We start from the raw sequence: 24,068 nt of genomic DNA on the forward strand, positions 1-24,068 counted from the left end.
TTCCTTTCGCTGCCCGTTTGTAAGCATCATCGACACACTGCACCTGTCATGGAATGTTAGACTAGCACAAATCTGACACGTAAATGTACAGTTTATGTAGAACTTTTTCAGTGTTTATGAGATTTTTGCAAAAGTTCTCGTCACAAACTCTTGGTATATTTGAAAGCAGTGTATATTACGTCAATTTCGTGCTCCTTAAATGTGCTATTGTATTCTGTTTACCTATCATTAATATGCTTTTTCCATTCTGTAGTTACAGGCTGTTAACTTGAGTTTTTCAATAATTTTTTTGCAGGTTTGAGTGTATTTTGATACAGTTTAATGAACTGAATAAGAAGGTTGCCATCCTGCTATCGTTAGATTTCAACCTCTTCCTTGAAGTGTAACAGAGCTCATCAAATTGAGTGCAGTAGTTGACGAGCGAACGTGGTTCCTCTCTTGGGACGTATCCGTATAAGCTTCCCCTCTCAGTGGCGTGTGTGCCCCAGACGTCTGCTGCAGGACGGTTGGGACGAGAGGCCTAGTGGACGGCATGAAGCCCTCTCCGTGGGGCCAAGGCCTAGCCAGAAAGTTATTCCTGGTGTGCATGTCTATGTAAATGAACAAAATAAACATTTAGGGGGTGGAGCTTGAACCCCCACTGGGTACATCTGTGCAAAGCAGTTTGGATGTAGACTCTGCTGAATGGGTTATTTTGATCACAAGCGTGTTAGCATTTGGTGCGATTCCTTTGGCAACACGCTTGGCCCGTCTGCGACCTGTCGTGAGGAACTTGCGTCATGGACAACGAAACTTGTCCGGGTGTTTTGATAGATTTTTACATGGCAAACCAAGCTGTGTGCCTTGTCTGTTTGTTCTCGGTCAGTGAGTTTGCATTGCATTAGCTAGAATTGGATGCATTCTGAAAGCTTTCACGTGACCATTTAATTTGGTTTTATTATAGGGTATGGTTTGTAAAAGAGCCTCGTGCTCATGGGTCGGCAGAACAACTGGAGCTCACTCAGACTCACTCAATAAATATATTTTGCTCTGAAGGCTCGCTCGGACTCGGACTCACCAAAGTTTTCCTCAACCAGACTCACTCGGACTCAAGCTCGCCAACATATTACTCAGCCAGACTCACTCAGACTCACGGCTTGACCTGAGTCTGAGTGAGCCTGAGTGAGTTGACTCATGAGTCCGTGAGCAAAAAATTAACTTTTTCGATCATGGTGTTAATGCTCTTTAATGCGAATATCTCGCATAATTCTGCTCTACGATACACCTTTTGATCTTGTACCTGCAAGTACGAGTTGTCAGTGGTTTCAATTTAGTAAGGACATTTTTATGAAATATGTGACTCACACGAGATACTTTTATCAAGAACTTTCCATGATAGAGCTTGCGGGGAGAGGTCATGGTACCCCCCCCCCCCCCGCCTAACTCACCCCTCTGATAAATAAATATTGAGGTGGCACATGAACGGTAGTGCGTTGAAATATGTGTGAATAGACTTGAGTATAAACGTCAGCTGATATAAGGCTAATAGTAGTGCTGAAGATGAGGTCAGCAATAAAAGGTGGAGCTCACTCGGACTCACTCAAAAGATATATTTTGCGCTCAGGGTTCACTCGGACTCAGGCTGACCAATATTTTCCTCAACCGGACTTACTCGGACTCAGACTCACCATAATACTGGTCACCCAGACTCACTCAGACTCAGATTCACAGTCCGAGCGAGTCTGAGTGAGTCGACTCGTGAGTGAGTTTGCCGACCTATGCTCGTGTGAGCTTCCATTGCCTGGCCTCTACTGGCCATTATTTGCGCTTGATGTTGTCTTTATGGGACCTGCAAGTAGTCTCTCTGCTGTTTGATTTGTGCAGTTTGTTTCACAGAAGAAGAAAAAAACAAAATGCGCAACCTTCCCCGCAAGGAATATATCCTTTAATTATTTTTCTCGTCCTGATGCAACAGGCCGGCTGGTTATCCATTCCTTTTTGAAATGATGGTTGTAATGAAAATAAGCGGATGAACTTAGACTGTGCTAGCTTGACCACAGCTTCCTGTGTTCTACAACCCACGTTGGTGGTGCACAGGCATGGCACAGGCTAGTGATGCGGCTATAGGTACAAGCTTGCCACAAAAGTGCTACGAAGCATGGAGGCCATGGCGCGGCTATATACAGCTCTAATTAGCATTTGTAACACCTGGTCTCTATTTAAAAAATGATGTTTGGGAGCTTTTCACAACACAGTGTGCGTAGCACAACTGTCAGGTTTGGAACGCACAGTTCTTACAGCACTGAGCTATGGTTGCTGCCACCATTGTAGCCCACTTTATTTGTGGTAAATATAAGCTTTCCAAGTTCAGAGCAGCAGTGCTTGCTAGCTGCATATGTTTTCGTTGGTGTGCCTGGTACAAATAGGCTACTTCTGAAGACTGTCTCTGGAGGGACATAGTAACGCAAATTGGTGCTTTTTTGAGTTTCTCGTTTCATAACAAGCCATTGTTTGTACCTTTGTCAGTACATAAGGAGGATGCCAATACAAACTGCCTTCAAATTTAGTCGTTTGCACTTGCCAGCACATGTGTTCTGCACGACATGATAAGTGGCAGGGAATGCACGACTGTCACTCGGCTACCACAAGTAAATGAAACGATTCATTTTAGAATTTATGTAACCCTTAGAATTGTCTAAAATCTCACCGATTGCTCACTTGAAGTATATCAGAGCAGTGGTCAAGCCGATGCTTTATTTGAAAAACACACAAACATATATTCCACACATGCATCAACACATGAACATGTAGGTAAGAAAAGAATTGCATTTTGACCATGCAGACCTAAATGTAAATGCATGAGTGTCTTTGCATTTAAACCCATTGAAATCCAGGAATCTAACTCAGTGTGGCAAGAAGGACAGTGTGTGATGCTTCACTCGAATGCATGTGGTGCTTGGTGTGAGCCAGTAGAGCAGGAGATTCTTTCACCACAGCAATATTTGGAAGCAGTAGACAGTGCCTGGATTAGCATAATGACTAATTAAATGAAAGCATGGCTTCAGTTCTTAATGAACTCACACATGGTGATTGTATAAAGCGAGGTTCCAGAAGGGAGCTAGAAAATCTGTGGTACTTCTCATGGGTATGTGGAACACACAGTGGCTGCTGACAGTTTTTGTACTCGAGTTCTTCGTGAAAGCATTTGATGTGAAACATGGTCATTCACCTGTAAACACTTCGGAAGCCCAGCTTGGCAAACCAAGCAGTGTGTGTCAATTGTGTCCATTTCCTTGACCTTGTGCCATGCACATCTGCTGGACAGGCAGTTGGTGGTGTCCCTTGAGCTTGGCCTGGTGGACATCTTGTTCGCCTACGCCTACAACAAGCGGGTCACTGAGGGTGAAGACACGGTCAGTACTGTTTGCATTTGTCATAGAAGAAGGCAATTCACCTCAAGATTTGCCAATGATGCAGGTTCCTCCTTCGTTTAAAAAAACATTTGCGAGTAAGTGGGGTGACATTTGTAAATACACTTGATTTGGTAAGCTTGAATTGCGTGCCTCGCCACTTGACTTGTTCTTTAGTCATCCACAAGGAAAGCAGGCTCTCGTCTCGTCTCTTCTTATGCAGGTGGAGTCCGGTTGGAACATAAGCAAGCTCAGTGCAACACTCTCGTGGTTCGAGGTAAACCGATTTGTCACTGCTGTCTTGCTTTGCACGCGTCCAGTGTGGTTGTCACTTTGTTTGAATGTTGTAATAACCACTGGGCCAGCCTGAAAAGCAGTGTCTTTGCTGAACACAAGTACGGGCAAATGCAACACGTGCCTGCATGTGTGCACATGGTGTATGCTACAGACGGCATCGGAAGGATTCCAGAGATGACTTCCAGAAATGTTTGGACATTGCTGCCATGGTGGAGCAGTGCAGCAACCCTATAATGCCTAGTGTAGGCAGTGCAACCTCATAGATAAACAACAGGTATCGTTGATGTAGTGAACATTTGTGGGCTCTCTTTTGCTGTATTGTGTGTAACCTAACCTCGATTTAATAAATGAAATAATAACAAGAGCATGCATTTCCTTGTGGCATCATTGAAATTCTCTCACGAGACAACTGCTTTAATATTTAAAAAAGTAAACACAGGCGAATCGATGCTACCCCCTCGTGCATTGCCCGTAGAATGTCCCTTCACGCTAACCAGGATGACTTTGACGCACTGGACAACTGCAGTTGACCTGCCACCCCTTCACTCCAGCACTGGGAAATCGAGCGTTCGTAGTCGTTGAGTGAGATGTGCTTGCATTTGTTTGTGCAACCAGGCGCCATGGTAGTTAATGTTTTCTCTGCCTACCTGCATTATTCTCGGCTCACCAGTGCCTCTGTCGTGACGCTTTGTATTTCTCCCTTTCCGCTCTGCCTCCAGGTGGCACTGCTTTGACAGCTGCGGTGTTTGCGCTTGTGCGTAAAAGAGAGCACGTAGCGAGCAAACTTTTGAGTCCAAAGGCACATTCACACCTGCGACTAGCACGATGCACGACCATTTGCGACCGGCCACCCACCAAAAAGCGACTCGTGGTGACCGACGTTCACACCAGCGAGTGCAACCTATACCGATCGCCACACTGAATTCGTGTCTGGTCACACTGCCATTGCCTCGTAATATGAGCTCATGTCCTGTTCCTGCGCATCTGATTGGCTCAGAGGTTTGCGACTGCAGTCGCACAATCAAAAAATCAAACGGCGAGCAACTGAGCAAAAGCAATTGCATTTTGACCGAAGCAGCCATTTGCAACCATTAGCAACCGCTTGCTTTGTGACCAAGTCTGTCGCGTTACCGATGCTAGTCGCAAGTGCAAATGAGTCTTAAAGGGGCCCTGCAATGCTTTTTGAACGTGGTCAGAAAATGCTGCCATTTGGTAGTCGAGGCTCCTGTGAACATAAGAGCCAAACATTATAGTGCAGCATGTGGCATGGAGTTTGCAAAGAAGTCAAAGTCGGCTGGAAATCATTCACTCTTCCCTCGGCAAATGATGCTGTAAGCTCAATTTTAACTGCGTCATAAGCCAATGGACATGGCCGTCGGCTGATTTGAGCACCGTGAGCCGATAGTTACTGCGACCACCGTGGGGTGTCGCCACGTACCCACGCTGCACTCTAGTGTGCTAGAATTACACACTATAGGATTACACCAGTGCGCTCGTGATCACGCTGAAAGCGAGCTGTGCGTTGTAGGGGTTTTTATTAAACCGAACACAGAAATCCACGTGTGGGACCTGACATTTCCTTTGGATCGCTCCGTGTGCTAGCGGAGTGACAGTGACTCTTGCTGGAACTTCCACAGCTGGCCTAACAGTTAGAGCTGTAAGCCCCCTATCCCGCAGTTCACGTAGTCAAGACTGCGGTGGGTTCCAGGCCAATGGGGACAGAGTCTTTTAAGTGAAGGTGCTTATTCACCTCAGATTACTGCCAATTGCAACCAATACACACAGAACACCTCGGCAGCGGAGAATTGGGGAAAAACAACAATAAACAAATAGCAAGTGCGAGCGATAATGGCTTAACTCACATCGTATTGCTCTTGCACTCCGGTTCGGGTGACGGTTCGCACTTGAAAGCCGGGGTGGCTGGCGCTCACGGCTTAGTTGAGATGCGTTCGGTCGCAGCTCTCAAGGTGTAAGACCCAAGAAGCATCTAGAAAGTGGTGCCCAATGTTTCCAAATACCCGTATTCTCGATGTGGCCTGCGGCAGAACCACGCGGGAAATAATTGAAGCCCACGAAATCGACAAAAGGAAAAAAAAATGTGTGAGTGTGCCTTCTTTGGCTCTGTCAGCTAAAGAAAAGATGTATCTGGAATCGTCGCTTTGACGTTGGCGGGTGCAGATTGTTGTGATGACACATGCAGGCCTTGTGCTGTATCTTTACATGTTGTTCTATCGGTATTTTTGATCCACTTTTATTGTATAAAAGGCACGTGTGATCGCAAATAAAACCATTAGTTGTAAGTGGCGCTCCGTGTGTGCGTCCCTCTTCTCTGTCCCTGTCGTGGTGCACTACGCCGTACGAATTATGAATCCCAACCAACTAGCCCGGCAACGTGCCTTAGCACATTTCCAGAGCTGAGAGGAGGCACCTCCCCGTCAAAGGGGCAGGAGGGAACGGCTGCAGAATCAGTGCAGGGCTCAAAATGCAGAGATGTGGCAAAGTGTCCTTTCCAACGCTCTCTTTTGCTGCATGCATAAACGTCTCGTGCACTGAAGTGCCACTGCATTGAAGGCACTGGGTTGCACAGGCAAACCCCTCAGTGTTCAAAGAAAAAAAAGTGCTCAGGGTGACGATGCACATACAGACGCAGCCTCTCCCCCCCCTGTGCGGCTTTCAATGCACTCGCTGGGACGAAAAGAGAGAAGAAGCGCTGAAAGTTTGCAGCATATCCTGGCAACTGTGCTCGTACTTGACGTATTATAAAAATTTTTGTGGCAGTCAGTTTGTGAGGTCAATCCATGATTACTTGGACAAGTGCTTTAGCAGGAAGCATCAATAGCGTATTCTCGCTCAGGAGTTCTGGTCCTTGGAGCAAACCGTGCGGAGTTGTTTTCGGCGGTGTCTCGTCTATCCACTCTACCGTCACTGGGCTCTCGCTCAAGCTGTCCTTGGAGATGTCATTCAAATCCTGCAACTGGGTGAGAAGGCACAATTTTTGCTGTAACTGGGTGACTGTGAAGCATGCACAAATTCACTCTCATGGGTGTTTCCTAGGCATTGATGTTGTAAAGGGCACAGATAGCACCTTCATTTTATTAGGCGAGTTCGCAATGCAGGCAAGCTCTTGTAACATTTTCTCAATAGCTGGCTTTTGCATTAGCATGGCCAGTATATTACTTCGGTGACCAATTATTGTATTCTAAAACCAAACATTCACCTTGAAAGGTCAAGTGGCAGCACTGGAAAAGAAATGTTCTTTCTCAAGTTTTGTACTGCAATAATGAGCAAGGCATAGGGTTGTTTACCTATTGACTTTTTTGCACATTTTATTTATGTAACGTTGGCAGTGGTACAGCATGGGATGTGAATGCCAGCTGTCACTTGAGCAGAGGACTCCTCTGACTAGTAGGAAAGCTGTTGCACTAATCAGTGGACACATTGCTGTGCGATCTTGCTTTTTTAAGGTCCCCGGTATGTCCTCAGATGCCTTCTTGAAATCCATGGCATATTTAGCCGCCACGACTCCAGGTACGTCCTGAATGACCTGTACATCACAGACTACGCAGTTTGGATACAGTCTGTTAGGTGAGTTTTTTGCGCATTATTTCTGGCAATAAAGTGATGTGTTCTCCATGTCTATATGATAAGTAAAAGTAGGTGTGCAAACACGGACACCAGAGAAGAGCTCCAGACACCAGAATCTCCCGACTGGACGAGGGTAGCCGAATTCTAGTCGAGAGTTACCAAGCACGAGAAAAATTTTCGACGTTTTCACCAACAGATAAATTACTGGTCCTCGGAGGAACTTTAGTAGATGATAGTTGTTGCAAAAGCCTTGCCTTAGGCTTAAACACTGCTTGAACCCTTTGAGGGTTGAATTTTTTTGCAAAATGCAGTCCAATAATGTGTAATTTTTTATTGCTGAAATAAATACTTCAGACGATTCTATTTCAGAAAAAAAATGTCTAAAATTTTTTTGCGTGACCGTAAAGTGACAAAAAAATCATTTTTGTTGTTACATACACATGGTTTATTCGTGGTAACATCGAGCAAAATTGTAAAAAAACACTTATACGTTTTTTTATAAATACAAATTATTCACTGTGTTAGACATAGCTCACAGACATACAAAAATAAGTGCACCAGATTGCTTTTCCGGTAAAAAATGTTCGTGCTCCCCGAAACAGGAAACACAACTGTGGCGGCTTCTTTTGTGTAATTTAGCACCGCACGGAAACAGATGTAATCGCGCCCCGAGGTGCAATAAATGAGAGAGTCACAACCGGTCGCCCTTTGAGAGATTAGAAAGCAGACAGCCATCAGCTTTGCAGGCGCGAGAAGCGATAACCAACTGAAGAACGAAACCAGCCGCACCGCGTGCGCACGTTCCGATGCGCAAGTGAAAGCCGCCGCGCCGCTTCGGAAAGCAAAAAAAGAAAAAGACAACAGAGAGACATCGGCGCATGAAAAAAATTCCACGTATTTCCAAAGTGTGGCAGCACGTGCCAAGGGAGAGAAATGATCGAAAAAGGCGTGCGTTTTAAACATACGGGCTATGCCGTATGTGTACGGTGAAAACCCTTAAAGGGTTAAGCCTTACCTAAACCAGTGGACATCTTAAGCCTGCCATGCTGCACCAATAGATCGGTTGACGAGCGCTCACGTTGTTTTGTGAAATAGTATCAAGGGAACAAATATGCAAAGTAAGGCTTCTGATCCTGTCCGGTCTTTGGTAAATTATAGTCTGGAGAGGAAACTTAGAGCTGTAAATTCAGACAAGGAAGGGCTTCTCTTGATTGTTCAGTGTGCAGAATGTGAAGGAAGCAGGCGTTTCTGAGAATGAGGTGCACATTGCCAGCACACGTTTTGGCAAGAACAAAAGTTTAAAAATCTAAGCTTGTTTGCCTCGGGAAACTCAGCTGTCAATTCCACATTAATCATGTTAGAAGAAAAAGTGCTAAAAGTCTTATCCGTGTTTCTCCGTACGTCACAATGGCCTGCATTATAAATCACTAAAAAAAGCTTTCTCTAAGTTCTGCACGCTCAAAGCTTGTATTACGGGGCATAGCGAAAGCATGCATGATGTCGAGGTTCTGCTACGACCATGTTGAGAACAGCTTGAATAATCAGATTAACCGACTTGAGACAGCAGGCTTTCCTGACCGTCTACTCTCGAGCGTAGCGGGGTCACTTTTTAATGAATTGAAGAAGGGAAAGAGTGCAGAACACGGTGCCCTTGAAGATGAGCCTAAGCAGAAGGTATCAGCTCTGCCATAAAGTGCCCAAGGTCTCGCACTGCCTACGAGGAATTGTGGAAAAAACCGAGGTTGTATTTGCGGCTAGAAATAAGCTCTTTGCAAGCGTGTGCATGTCCATTGTGGGGTGTAGGAAGAAGCATGCTAAGAAGTTTGTGCAGTGCACCAAATGGGTTGTTTACTGCATTTATTTGTCGCTTGGACAGTGCTACAACGGTAAACAACTGCTTCAGAGAACATGCTAATAATCTCGTGCATGGGTAGCGACTTCTGTAAGTGTGTATTCCCAGTTTTGATGATTGCGAAGTAATGGCAAGATACAGTGAAAAACGGGACGTTCGTGTAGCTTTTCTGATTTGCGAGGCAGGTGAGGAGTGCGCCATCGATTCATCTGTTGGATAATAAATTTCCGTATCTTTTGAGTTGAGGCCTACGTTTCAACATGTTAGCACTTTTGCACGTGTGGATTCGCCTTCTCTTTTTGATCCCTCACCCCGAACATATTGCATATATATATATGTTCCCACCTTCTGAGCCATAAACTTGGTTGTCACTGTGAGCGCTGTCGTATCTAGCCCTCTTTTCTTCCAGCATTCTGCGCACTAAAATAGGTTTTCATTGTCAAGTATAAGTGCACAGTTTTTTACAGGCCCAGGAATGAAGACACTCGTCTGATGGGTGAGGCAGGCCTGGCATGCAGACGTTGGGGGGGGGGGGGGGGGGAGCGCATGCCTGTTACACCGTGAAATCTTCAGTGGTTTCGCCCAGCAGTAATCAAAGCGATAGCCCAGTACATCATCAAAGACGTGACAAACACTGTATATATTTATACAAGAAATTTTATTAATCATAAGTGGTAGCTAGACGTGGCTTCCGTTCCCCTTTCATTATAACGGCTTTATGGTCGGTGATGGGTCGTAGTGGGATGTTTGCAAAGACGAAGTAGTGGGCAGTTTGCAAAGGTGGCTTCCGTTCCCCTTCATTATAACGGCTTTATGGTCGGTGAAGTAATGGATCGGTGATGGATCATAGTGGGATGTTTGCAAAGATGAAGTAGTGGGCAGTTTGCAAAGGATCGGTGATGGGAGATACTGTTCGGGAGATACTGCCGGTTACGCCTTACGCCGGACGCGTGACAAGGTTAGACTAAGAGGAGCTTCGCCCCTAAAAGACTAGAGGATTTGTGTCTCAGGCAGATTTCATTGATGTGACACTGTGCTAGTTGGTGACCATCTAAAAAGGTCTGTCCACCGGAGAACAATTTGCATGCATGTTCCATTCAATCAGGTTTGCTGAATTTCGTGATGCCGATTACATCTGCTTGTTCAAGGCAGCTGAATTTTACGATGCAGATACACGTAACGGGTGCTGATTTTAGACAGGAAACTTGAACATGTCAACCAATTTTACTGGAGGTTCTGACATCAGTAATTAGCCAGAAATATCTTATTTGGAAGAAACAAGCTTTTTATTTTCGAATATGCCTGGTATGAGCATTAGTCGAGAGAATGTGCTTGCGCTTTGAACCAGCTCATACGACTTCTTCAGTATTTATTTGTAGGTTGATTATAGATTGATTTGATGGTACGAAACAAGTGACTTGGTTCTGAACAGATTTGAGGGGTCATAAAATAAAGTCACTTTACTTGAACCTTCCTCGAAAGATCCTGAATGCGCTTTGTGTAAGCAGGGTGATTGTTATTCTGTCCTTGACCCTGTTTGATGGCAGTAGTGACGAGGAGGTTTGCATTCTTTCAGTGTTGCCACAAAGTGCCATGGAGCAACAAGAAATCTGTCTTGAGCAGTACTAGTTACTAGTGATCGAAAATACTTATCATTTTGCATAACTTCTTTAATAGTGTTACATTTTATCTGGTAAAGGCAGTGTTACAGCAACAACTAGGAGAGGGCAATGAGAGGACATATTTCTTCAGTCACGCCAAGCATCATGGTCAACTGCAGAAAATTGGCAATGGTCAAGCATCAGTCACTGGATGTCTTCACCATTAGGAGCTTTCAGATACGTACTTAAAAGCTTTAAGAACAAGTTCTGTAAGTAACAAAGATGAGGAAATAAAAGTGGTCACACAGACTATTCTTGAACCTTGTCTCGTGTTCTTAATGCATGTAACTTGGCTTTTCTACCTGTATTCTTTAATTTTTGACCAAATAACATACATTGTTTGAGATGTCCTAATTGCTGCTGTTTTATTAATGGAGAAATGCTTGTTGACCGTAGCTGCAGCTTTAGCAAGTCAGTTTTCCCAATAAAGCACCCATGACTGATTCTGGTTCAACTAATTACTGATTAATTGATAACCATTGTACACACCAAGTTACTTGTTCTGCCGCTGACATGCAACCGTCATTTGACTGAAAACTGCCATTGTATGTGGAATGCTGCAGCTGCCAGTCTCTTCTTGTCTGCTCCATGATACAGACATCTTTCTCGTGCAATGCATGCCACCCGTGTCGCCAGAAGGAAAGATATCGCCAGGTTTTCACACCCATTGCACCGCCCTGCTCGGTCATTGGCCGATGACGTAATCGCTGACTAAGTGGGCGTAGTCACAACGAAGAGGGATCCCTGCCAAGAAGAGTGGGAAGCCCGAGCGAGAAACCGAAACCAGCTGAATCAGCTTGTTCTATGCCCTGTAACTTCCTTATTAGAGCATTTATTCGTAAAATTCTTGCGGCAGAATATTCACATCGTACGAGTGCGCAGTTATCTCTTCGTCACAAATTTTGGATTGTTAATAGTGGTGTTGCCCTGATTGAGGTGTTTTTCACGGCTTGCTTTTTCAGTCCGAGGCACCTGCAGTCTCTGGCAGATGCCCTGAAATGGGTATGTGGCCTGCTTCCTCATGTAGCCTACTGGGTCTCGGGTATTTTTTCATCCGCAGAAGCTTATTTGTGGTATCTTCAACTCAAAATCAGTTCCACGCAACTTGTTTTCCCCCAGTGAAATTTGTGGGCTTGTTGTGAAAAGCCAGAGTAGTGCAAACAACGTCATCATTTAAACCACTGGCAAACAGTACTACTATTTTACTAGTAAGTGTGGTGTGAATAAGACCACAAAGTATTGCAGGTTTCTTTGCTTGATAAGGCATGGAAGTTAATGTTGCTTTTAATGACTACGTGCAAGAACAACCCAGTTGTTTTACCTTAAGTAATTACTGTGCCAAATCATTTGCCATTTACCATGTAGTATTACCCATGCGGTCAGGTGCATTAGTAACATATCCCGGTCAACACATAAAACTTAATGAAACTTTATTTGTCAATGAGAAGACCAAGCAAGACATCCGGTAAGCTTAGGTTATTGGCATACTGTAACACTTGCATCAGATCATGGTTGGAATATGCCTCTGTAATTTGTGATCCAAACACAAAAAAATTAGAATGCACATTATTTGAAAATGACACAGCGAAAGGCAGTCCACTTTAATTTTTTTTAAGTACTATTCTCTTACCAAGCCAATGAGACAACAACCTTATGAACAATATTTTTTTTGTAATGTTACAAAAGTCAAACAAGCAATTCATCGTCTGCCACACTTGTTACTGAATTGAGGACATGACGTAAACAGGAATGGGACTTAAAACCAATTTTTGCAAGTGCACTTAGGAACAGCTTTCCGCACACTCTTTCTGATTGCAATGTACTTAGACTGGAATCTGCTGACATTAGCAAAGAACTTGAAAATAGGGCTTGAGGTGTACTATATATGCCTCCTATTGTTAGGCTGTCTTTTTTTGTCTGGACTGTTGATTAATGTGTGGTAATCTTTGTGCAATGTATGTTTTGCTTGTAATTTTCTTCAAGTCTTTCTTTCTTTAGATAGTGTACAAGAAGTATGCATTCTTGGTCACTCTAATGTTTTATTTTGTGGTTTTGGTGAAGGAACATACACCTAGCATTATGTGTGTTTTGTAGCATAAGCACTCTGGTTTCCTGGGCCTCCTACTCTATGGACTCAATACAAACTTGAATGGGTGTACAATAGGCTGGCTTGGCACCTGTTATAAGTCTTTACTTTGTGGTAAAGTGCAAGCCTAGGGCCATGGGACTCTTGCTTTAGGCTCAACAGCTCAGATCCTTGTGCAGGCCCATCAAAACCAGTTGTTGCAGATGCTGCAAGCAGGGATGCAACAGCTGCGCCAATTGTGCCAATTTGATACTATTCCTTATTTTTGCACCAAGCTGAGCCAAAACCGTGAAATTTGTTAAAATTGCGCCACGCTGCACCAAAATGCCCGACCAGCTTAAAATTTTCTCAGTTGCGCAGATTTGAGCGAGAAATGGAGGCCGCATTGGTCATCTGCAGTGTATCGTCATCCAATACAGACGTGCAGACCCTAACCCTAACGCCCCACGAAAGGAAAGAAAAAAGTCAGTTTCACTGGAAGGACGAAGCAATGAATGCGATAGCAACAAATTGTAATGTTATACGAAGTGAGGCTGGCAGCAAACTCTTTTGTATCCGATCTCGCGTAACTCTACAAAACATTGGTGTAAGAGAATACTACAGCATTTCAAGGGAAAGCTTTCTGCACAGTGTCTTCGCATTGAGAGTGCAGTACATAGCAGGATATACGAGCCGCCCGCTGATGGCTGCCGAGATAGCACGCGCGCCAGCACCTTTAGAATCAAAGTTCAAAAGTTGCTGCTCGAGCGACAGCCCCCCCTCTCGCGTCTTTTCATGCTCGTTCAAGACGGGCGGGGCTTTCCTCTATGCTTCGATGGCAGGCTTCCCGAGCGGAGTGGTGTCATCGCATGTGCCCTCCGAGCGACGGAGATGGGCTGGCTCGTTTGATATCTGCTTCGGCCGCATTCGTCGCACGCACTCACGTGCTTTTACCCACGGTAGAACATACTATGCACAGGGATATGTTATCAGTTTGGACTTTATACGGGAGATGACGGCAAAAACTTGTCGAGAGTTTCTATATAGTTGCTATCGCAATAGAAAAGGGCACTAGTTCTCAAATTTCCTGATGCTTGTTTTATTGCGTGCAGAACGCTTTTTAAGCCACTTTTGCCGCATTACACTGGTGTCCTGCGGAAAAGCATACTGAGATTTAGAAGGGGCTATTAGTACTAGCTGTCAGGGACACAGCACATTTTGTTCCTTAATTACTCATTTGTGCACGCGCCGTGTAATTACGAGTACTAGTATGATCACTGACGTCTAAAAAATTATTGGCAATCATTTGGAGCTGCTGTGTATGGCGTTTCTGCGGCCTTGAGAAACAATGGACAAAAGCATATGCCAGTTATCTTTTTTCGCTACCCCCACTTGCTCCTGCTTTACGAATTTCCCAAATTTCCAGGTTGCCAGTTTCGCAGATCCACATTAGCATTTCCAGTGCCTGCCGAATTATTTGACAGGTCCTGCAAATGCTAATGTGGACTTAGTCGTTGTTCGCACTGTGGGGTGGCTCAGCACACTGCTTATATTGAAATAGCAGTGTTCACGTGCACCTTGCACGTATTAGCTGATGTTGAATGGTTTTTACGTATTTTTTTCTTTTCTAAAAGTAAGCCTTTTTTGTTATACTGCTCCAAATTTGGAATTTTGGGCTAAAAAATTCCGGTTTTTTTTTTTTGCAACCTGCTCCAAATTTGGATTTTTGTGCTCCAAAAGCCACATTTTGCTGCTCCAAAAATTGCTCCAAATCCTATTTCGGCTGTTGCACCCCTGTGAAAGTAGTTACAATATTTTTAAAATCTAAAGAAATGTGTGGAGTGCACTTATAAATAGGGAATTTTAGTTTGTCTGTAGGCTTCTTACCATACATGTTTTTATGGGGTTACCAGAGCTGTGAGCAACATCTTGTGGTGTTTTGCCCAACAACAATACGTCTGCAAAAATTTTCAGTCACGTCACTCTTCTCACTGAAACAAAATAATGAAAGTATTGTGAGTTAATGATTATTTAACTGGCAGTTCTTTACACAGGTAGTTAAGTGAAGTCTCTGATTAGGTCCTGCATCATCAGGTGTTGCTACCAGTGTTGCCTGTCGAGTATACTGCTTCGATAACCCATAACAACGTAAACAGTAAGGAGTCTATGGACAAACCAAAATTCTTTAGCACTGCACATTATAATTGCAACTTCCCCAGCCCAGTCCCAGTAAGAGTTGCATATTTTTGTTGTTACCACATTTTGAGTGATGGTTAGGAAACAAGCGAATGAGTAATAAATTATTGTGCTTTCTTGAGACGCAATATGCAGAAATCTTGTGCAGGTTAAGGTTCGAAAAGCCGACCTCAACCTTGATATTCCCGAGCTCGAGCAGGGAGCCAAGCTCGCCATTGCAGAAGTAGCCATCGAGGAGGAGGCTGAGACCAGCATGCAGGCCCTGTGCATCTCCAATCCTTTGACTTCGACAGGCGATGCCCCTAGGGCCAATGACGTCGTGGCCGAATCACAGAACCGGCGCGCAGATGACGACGATAGCACGAGCAGTGACAACAGCTCGTGGAGTGATGATGAAAGTGACTCATCAGACTCGACGAGTGACTCGAGCTCGGAGCTGGACTCGGACGATGACGAAATCGCCGCAGCTGGCGCGAGTCGACGCGGAGGAGCAGCTCCCGACGGTGACAGTTTGTCTGTGACCTCCAACAGTGATTCTGACAGTGATGACGGGAGCAGCTCGGAAGGCGTTGACCTGCTCTTGGTCAAGGATGCCGAGCCTGAAAAACGCCGCTAGTGATTTCCATGTGTGCCTGCCTCTCATCAGGGTTGGAAGAACACTAGCTGCATGATCATTATGTGGGAAAGCTGTCCCAGAGTCGAGCTGCAAGTGGTCGGCAATGGGGACTGTCAGGAGGGGTGTGCTTTACATGCACATGAGCATGGTTGGAGTTTGCAACTTGGAACTATGTATGAATATGCTGAAGGTAGCTAAATGCATTTAACTTTTTTCCTGAAGGCTATACAAGGTACTGACAAGGACGTTTTGGTTCCTGTGTATCGGTGTTCAATTTCAACTTACAATGCCTCCTCACGACCAAACAGGATTCCATCAAACTGTTGGCTTTATGAACAGTGTAGTCTGGTGTTTTACAGCAGCAGTGCAATACCAAGGGGTGCAGTGTCATCTGCACTGGTGTTCATGTTGTGCACCTTGACTGTGAATGGGCTGCTTCAGCACTACCACAGCAAGCATTGAAAGGCAAACGCTCATGTGCTTTATGAAATTTAGCACAGAATGATGGCTCTTAACAGGTGAAGGCACTGGTTGTGTTGATATGTGCCGCTCTCACCAATTTCACAGTGCTCCGAAACTATTCCTCATCTGTCCGGGGAAAGAAAGACAGTTCTCAATATCACAAGGGCAGTGGCACATTCGCAACATAATGGTCACATTGGTTCATGTAAGTCTGCGTGGTCAAGTGGGAAATATTCTTGCCAAAGCATGACCTTGGTGACCTGCATCTAGTGTATAGTACTGGGTGTGTCGCGTGATTTGAACCAAGTATTTTTAAAAAGTGGTTGATTGTAGCTGGGTAGAACCAACAACATTTGGTTTGCCATAATGTGGCATTCATCAGAGCATGTGTCGTATTCCACTTAGTTAAATAACCACAATCAATTATGCAATATTTTTAACATTCACTTAAGGACAAAGTATGTTTTTTTGCCGAGGGGATTTAGAAAAGACTTATCCAATTTTTTGTGGAAATATGCATGCTGCATGGTGATTTTTTTTGGCATTTAAGGAAGCCCAAGAAATCTGAAATAAGACCATGTGGCCGTGCTCCTGAGCCATCGTATTGAAGCGCTCTCAACTGAGCAAGAGAACTTGTTGGAGCTTTCTTCCAGTTGTGTTGAGGTAGAATGGATCGTTTGCATGTGCAGTAGGTGAGAAACCTGGATCTCAGAATTTGGGATTGTTGCTGCATGGCATCACCACAGTCACCACTGCGTTTCTTCACTTCTGTGCCAAGAGTGAATATGAATACCAAAGACTTTCCTTCATCTGTACACAATGTGCCTTTCTTATCTGAAGGAATGCGGTTGTGCTTATTGTCGTTACCATCGCCCCTGGAACAGCCTTCCATTGAACCAGTGCCTCCTAGACTAGATGCCTGCGATGTGAGCTGGTTGCCAGCCCTCCACCGAGCAGTGTCGGCTGCAAGCGCTCCTTGCGGAGACTGCACTGAACTACGAGGGACCTCCCGTCCCAATGGGACATCACAGGCATCTTTCTAAAGGAGGCGTTGATTGAACCCATTCAATCTCCACGCGCTCCTTGCAGGCGGGTTTGCATTTATTTGTTGAATGCAGGCAATCCATCACATGGCTATCCAATTTCATAGAAATCAGGATTAAAAGGGATCTTTGTCTTCATTGTTCTGACAACTATGTGCTATGGCTGATCCTAGTTGAATGCATCTGACAACTTGTCAAAGCAGAGCTGTTCGCAGTGGCTGAACTGGGCGCTCCATTTTGTCTCCGCGGCCCCACGAGCTATCTATGTGTATGTTGCAGCTCGTAATGTTTGGGACATTTTTTTAAATTGTCGACGCAGATTCTGGTAAGTAAAATAGACGTGAGAAGCATCATGTGATTTTACGCGGAGCTTTCCATAAATGTATGCTACAATGTCCCTCAGTTACGTGGTACCCAGTTGGGTATTTTTCGTTTGGGCCTTCTCAGTATTAATAGAGGAGCAGTTACGTAAGGTAATGATCTTTGATATAAAGTTGCATGCATGTAGAACTGAATGGAAGCAGTTTAAACACCAGTGTTGATAGTTTATGCGAAAGCTAATGCCAGTTTGGTCAAGACCAATGTGTTGTCGTAGACCGTGTAGAGCACCTAGGAAATACTGCAAGCTGATGTAAAAATCCAAGGTGCGGCCTATCTATGTGTTCAGGTTGACACCAATGTTGAAGAATATGGGAGCACACACTCCACTCCACTTGGAGATGTCAGCAACCAGTTGGGATATTTAGGCAATGGATCATAACATCTGATTCGGTTGTAGAAAACGTGTTGAAATTTAATGATCTTTGTATCTGAGGGGTAAGTTTCTACAGCGCGACTGGGCGCGGACGGAGAAGGAACACGCAAACTTACACACAGCGCTGACTTTCAACTTTGTTGGAGTTACGAGCCCAGAGGTAACAAGCCGGTGTTGCCATTTGCATTGGCACACTCCAAGTTAGTCAAATGTGCTGTGATTCAGTCGTGTTTTCACAATTCTTTGTCCAAGTCTTGCGAGCATAAGATTGAGGAAAGTTTGTGGGGCCAGGCCAAGCGTCTGTGCAACTCCGGTTACCCATGAGACTGTTGTCAGCGGTGGCGGAACGCCTGAGCAAAAAGTACCGGTCAAATCCGAGTGAGTGTCAGAGTGCCATTCGAACGAGCAAACCTGCAGTAGGGCCCTACATACACACCGTATCTCACAATCTGAAAAGGATTGCGAGAAGGTCCAGTGTGGACGTTGTTTTTTCTGCGCCCGTGCGACTGCAGGGACTTTGCATTCGAGTGAACGCTGCAAAAGAAAATACTTCGTGTTCCACTAAACATAGCGAGAAGTTCGTGGCCTGTGTTAAAGATGTAATTTATTCCGTCCCGCTGTCATGTTCTCGTGTGTACATTGGCCACACCGGCCGTTGTGTGAATCAAAGGTTGAGGGAACATAAGTACAATGTCACGAAAGTTATTTCTGGACACCTTGCTATTCACCGTCAAAGATGTGGCTGTTTTCCCATGTTTGATAAAACTAGCATTCTCGACAGGGCAAGAAATCGATTGACAAGAGAAATTATTGAAGCATATGAAATAGATAAAATGAATGATACATGTGTCAGCATGCCATCCTTGTCACTGTCAGATAAGGAAAAGAGATATCTGGATCCGTCACTCTAGGTAGGTGGCAACTGGTTGGGATTGCGGCAAAACATGCGCGTTTTGGTCCTGCTTTTGTTTCTTGTTTTGTGTGCACCTGCTCGCGTATGTCTATATAAGCGTCACGTGCATATGAAAAATAAACATTCCAGTTGAAAGTCAGCGTTGTGTGTGTGTTTGCGTGTTCCTTCTCCGTCCGCGTCCAGTCGCGCTGTAGAAACTTAGCATGAACAACCAACTAGCCCGCCAACGCACTTTGGCCAATATCTGGGGGGGATAAGACTATATAAGCATGAAGTTTCTCAGATAAAACTTGCTTCCAGAATCTCTGTAGTGTTCATTCACTCTGTACAGTTTCATAATTTCACCATGGCTTTGTGGCATGTCATGTGGTTATATGTATCGGTTTGCTTAAAGGCGTCATGAACCACCCCTCAGGCTTGGTGAAAAAAAAAACATCCTGCGGCAAGCAGACACTGCTACGAACAGCTCAGCCATATCTTGCACTCGTTCGTGGCAAAGCAAGTTTAGAAGCGAAGTTGCGATTTTCTCAGGTACCCTCTTTTCATACAGAACCCGTGGTCACCCTCCTCGGAGCTGCCAGTGCCTGCTGTTTGACGTCAAACAGCTGACAGCATGCTATTGGCTAATAGCCAATATAAATCAAGCGCAGCATTTGGATCAGATGAGCTTTTTGCCATGTGGTGCCGCCATAGTCTGCCAACATTACACAATGCGGGGCTAAATATCAACTTGTGAACTAATTTTGATGAAAATTTCAAGGATGACTCATCTTCTTGATATTAGGACATATTCAAATTTTCAGCACCCTATCGTGAATACAAAAAAACCTACAGCTGTTGTAATGATCAATCATGTATGCTAACTTAGGAAAACTATCATTTGAAAAATTGGAATATGTACTAGTTATCATTTTAAGTCCTCTAGAAGGTTTGTAGTGCAGGATAAGGCCAGTCACGTATTTTTTATGATGTTTCTGTAAAAATGCCATCACTCTAAAAGTGAAGATTATTTTTTTCCTTGTCACTGCATGTCGGACTAGTAAATTTCTTTTGTGTGTGTTAGAAACTACTTAGGGTTGAGAAAAGTACCTTATTTTGTTCCTGACAAAATTTCAATTTCGAAACAACCTTGTACGCTGCTTTTGGCGAAGGAGTTTCGAAATGATCGTATTCCTAAGAGGCTCGTTCCCCCCGAAAATGCGAACTGAGAAAAATGAGTTTAAAAGATTTCACAACATGCTATTTATTTTGATGGTAAAACAAAAATGATGAAATTGACCTTCTGCATAAAACAGCCTTCCTCATCAACATGACACCGTTCTGTGACAATTTCATGCAATTGTCTTCAATTTATCCCAGCTTTCGAGTTGTGAATGTTGCTCACAACACGTATTGGTCACAAAACGGACCACACGCTGATCGCAATGAACTCCCAGAAAAACGAACATATGAGCACAGAAACACAGAAGGAGTAACTCGGAATTTGTACGAAAGCAGTGGCGGATGGTCACGTGATAAGTTTCCGCCAATTTGAGCTTCAGTTCCAGTTTTCCAGCAACTCTGCTGTGGGCGCGCAGCTAAAAATGTGCCCTTTTAAATAATTTGTTTGTCCTCTGATGTACTCTCGACAGAAGGTCTTCTGTGACAAAAAAAAGCGTGAAAAAAAAACAATCCAACACGGGCATTCACTTTGCGTTCGGCTTCTTGGCCGCTTTGCAGCCGCGTCTTGAAAGGGGCATTTCAGAGATGCTCTCCCAGCAAATTCGCGTCACCCTCTCGTAAAAAGAATTTTTTTTAAAATGCGAAGCATTTCTTAGCGAACCTCAGGCACTTTGGCCGTTTCTATCTACGTATCTGTCTGTCTATCTGTTATTATTAATGGTGAGCATGTTCTTTAATGAACCAGCCATCCAAAACAACTCAAATTTGAAAGTGCATATTTTTTTTAAAAATCGTGTTTGTAGCCCCACATCCCCCCTTAAGAGCCACTACGGGAAACAGCGATTGCGTTTCATCAAGCACACTCAAGGTCATGATGCACGCTGACGTAACTTCTTTCCCCCGTGCCATCCCTCCCTGTGTACCTTCCAGTGCGCTCGTTGGGTCGAGAGAAAGCCTCAGATGCGAGCAAACAGCCCTAAACACGGGACGGAGAAGAACGACAGACACAAGCGCCGAACTAACAACCAGAGAGAAAATGTTGATAGTGTGAGACAAATCCCTGTAACACCGCTCGTTCTTGACGAATTCAAGAAATCTTTGTGGAAATCGGTTCGTGAGGCAATGAACTCCGATACTGAGGTCATTCAATGCTTGGAAAAGTGGTTCAGAACCCCTTTAAGAACAGATCACTTGTCGTGTGAGTGGTGCATACTGGAGTGTTTCTATAATTTCAAAGTTACGTTGCAGTGAGGCTTCCGTTAACTTGCACAAATTGTTTTACGGTTTAAAGGCATTGGGCCTGGCACTCTTTTACTTAATGGGCCCCGTATCGTACATTGTCTCACTGTGTGATGCATGCATTTGTTTTTCTTGTGTTGGCAATGCTGCATGGTGGCCATGTTTTTAGAAGCCACCTGGAGCTGTGTGCAGTCCCCTGTCCTCAACAACGTTGCTAGTTGGGCGAGTTGAAACCTGTCATTCGTAATGGTATTGAAAAAACGGCAGGAAGGGCAAGATGGAAGCTTGCGATGAAGAAAATCCGTAAACAGAAGACAGGTCCACTTGTCGAAACGTCGGCTCGAGCACCCACCCCATGTTTACGGATTTTTCATAATGCTATTGAGCACAAACACTAGACAAAAGATGAGCGAGAGGACAAGGACAGCTGCGTCCTTGTCCTCTTGCTCATCTTTGGTCGAGTGTTTGCGCTCAATAGCATTATGAATCCCCCATCCTAACCTCATTGTTTTGCAGGAACCTTATTGATTATGCACAAAACAAGCTAATATGCTATGAACAGCATTTGAAGACAAAATCATGCAATGGCATTTCGAAGGGTTTGCAAGTACTTATGTGATGTGGTGTTTCATATAGTAATAGTCATTGTGTTCTTGAGATTAACATGAGTTCTTTGCCCAGGGCTCTGCGCTTCAGCAATAACAGCCAAGACATGACAAATTATGATGCCAGCACTTGTTTGAGAAATTGTGAGCAGCATGCCACATTGTGCACTTGCTGCATGTAGCACGACTTTGCACTGGCCAGGTGCTGCAGACTTTCTCTGGGAAAATAGCTGCTCACCATTTCAGGAATACAGGCCGCTTGTGATGATCTGATGCCATGAGGTTGCACATATTGGTGCAATAAACAAGACTGTTTGTTGGCCTAGTTGGAATTTACTAGTTGGTATTCACTTGTCATTGTGTTCATCCCTTTGTTGTGTGTGTTCTAATTCGTGGCTAAATGGTGCAATAAAGCACTCTTCCCATTTTCCTGATGTTTACACTTAATCTGTGCTGAAGTGCGTCAGTGGAGGTCTTTGCAGTCTGAAGATAGTGCATGTGGTGTTCAGGAAATGTTTAACACCACATAACACCAGAAGCAACTCTGGAATGCTCTGTTACTGAATGTTTTGCTACAAGACAACGAAAAGTGCACAGGTGAGTGCTGTACGTAGTCCAAGGAGGAAGACTGCAATGTAAGCGTACCCCAGAAAAGTGGTCTATTCATTTTACTTCAGGGAAGAAGGCTGCGATTGCCGAGCAGGGTGTAGCGACTCAAAACCATACCCATCCTATTCCTTTTTCATCCAGTGTGCATGCAAGTGGCCTCGCTCAAATACAGACCGCTTGTTCGTGTTGCACCGGCCACTGCCACATCTAAAACAAATTGCTCTTCACAAAAGCAGTGTGTTGGCTCACAAAGCGAAACACTCTGGCTCTCACATGAGCAGAGGGAGCTTGATGTGGTGTGGCATACTGAATGAAAAAACGAGGTGCAAAAAACACAAGGACCATAAGGAACACTTACAAGAGACGAGTGCAAACTATCAACCGAGTTTATTTGAAGAAACACGAATACTTATACATGGAAAAACCAATATCACCATCATGATGTCCTAAGGCTGTATCGCGACATAAAGGCAATCTCTTCAAGTGCCACTCACATGAGCAAATTACTAAGTAGGAAATTGACCTTTAGGTCAGTGCAGTGCTGCCTTCTCTTAACGGATTTTTTTAACTGGCCTGTACTATCGGCATCAAATGAAATGCGAACAGCAGCAAGCATTAGCAGTGGTGTAGTGCATGCCGTCCAGTCATCACTTTGCAGCCTTTTTGTAAAAAGGGGAGTGACATCTGTCGCTAATAACTGAATTTATTTTAGCTTTCTTGTCTACTTTGACCACTTTGGATTATCTTGCATTATAAAAAATGGTGCACACTATGTGGATGTTGCTTGGACCTCCTTACCCTAACAGACAACTGTATTTGTGATATTGGTTTGCCAGTCTATCGGAATGAATTTGCATAGCCAACACGAGGGGACCTTAAATGTAAAATAGCGCCCACAAGCATATCTAGGTCGAGTGCAGGTGCTTGATGGATAGTCTTTGCAAAGTAGTTGCACCCAGGTTAGGGAGGGTCTGCTGATGCATCTGTCCTGGCTCTCTTTGCATGCAGATACGCAGCAGGTTACACAAAGCCATCACTGTAATATGGAAACAGCATGGCTTCTTCGGAGGGGGCAAGAGCCCAATCCCCCTTAAAATGAGGCTTTAATGCACATGAAAGGGGTGTTTCCTGTACTGAGAATTTAGAAAGAAGTGGTCAACTGCAACTAGTGAAATCGACAACATATGGCTTGCCGTTCTGTGGCACTGGTTAGGGCATTTCTTAATTTTAATTTTTTAGGTATTGCATGCTATCAACATATTGCTTATCAGGGACGACGGCGCTTCCTTGTCGTGTCACCATCAAAAATGCTGACGTGCTGCGAAGCCAGTGCCTAGAGCCGCGGCCACTCATTTCGCCATGGTCCGCGTGCACAGTGCATCACTGCAGTCATCAGGTTTTATTTCATATTTCGTGGGCTTTCTTTAAATGCCAGAAAAAATTGCCACGCATTACGTACGTTGCCCCCGAAAAATTTGATTGGTCGTTTTGGAATGCCCCCTAAAATGTAACGAAACACGCTTGGCCCTAAAGTGAATACTAAAAGATTTCCATGACTGACCTTGGTTAATTAACCAATTAAACACAATTTAAAAAATACGCTAACAAGCACAACATGTTC

General features: G+C 44.4%; 1 protein-coding gene across 1 annotated transcript in view; it reads left to right on the forward strand.

Annotated features, from left to right (window-relative positions):
* Window positions 1–22,259, forward strand: part of LOC119406260 (protein SHQ1 homolog) — a 42,568-nt gene extending 20,309 nt beyond the window's left edge. The window contains exons 8-14 of the mRNA XM_037672992.2: window positions 1,864–1,917; window positions 3,292–3,392; window positions 3,613–3,666; window positions 6,541–6,664; window positions 7,151–7,271; window positions 11,747–11,786; window positions 15,194–22,259. Of these exons, the coding sequence (XP_037528920.1) occupies window positions 1,864–1,917; window positions 3,292–3,392; window positions 3,613–3,666; window positions 6,541–6,664; window positions 7,151–7,271; window positions 11,747–11,786; window positions 15,194–15,661 (962 nt within the window). The 3' untranslated portion in view covers window positions 15,662–22,259. The remainder of the gene's footprint in view (window positions 1–1,863; window positions 1,918–3,291; window positions 3,393–3,612; window positions 3,667–6,540; window positions 6,665–7,150; window positions 7,272–11,746; window positions 11,787–15,193) is intronic.
* The last annotated feature ends 1,809 nt before the right edge of the window (window positions 22,260–24,068 follow it).

This window comes from Rhipicephalus sanguineus, chromosome 10 (assembly GCF_013339695.2).
Source record: "Rhipicephalus sanguineus isolate Rsan-2018 chromosome 10, BIME_Rsan_1.4, whole genome shotgun sequence".
Taxonomy (NCBI): Eukaryota; Metazoa; Arthropoda; class Arachnida; order Ixodida; family Ixodidae; genus Rhipicephalus; species Rhipicephalus sanguineus.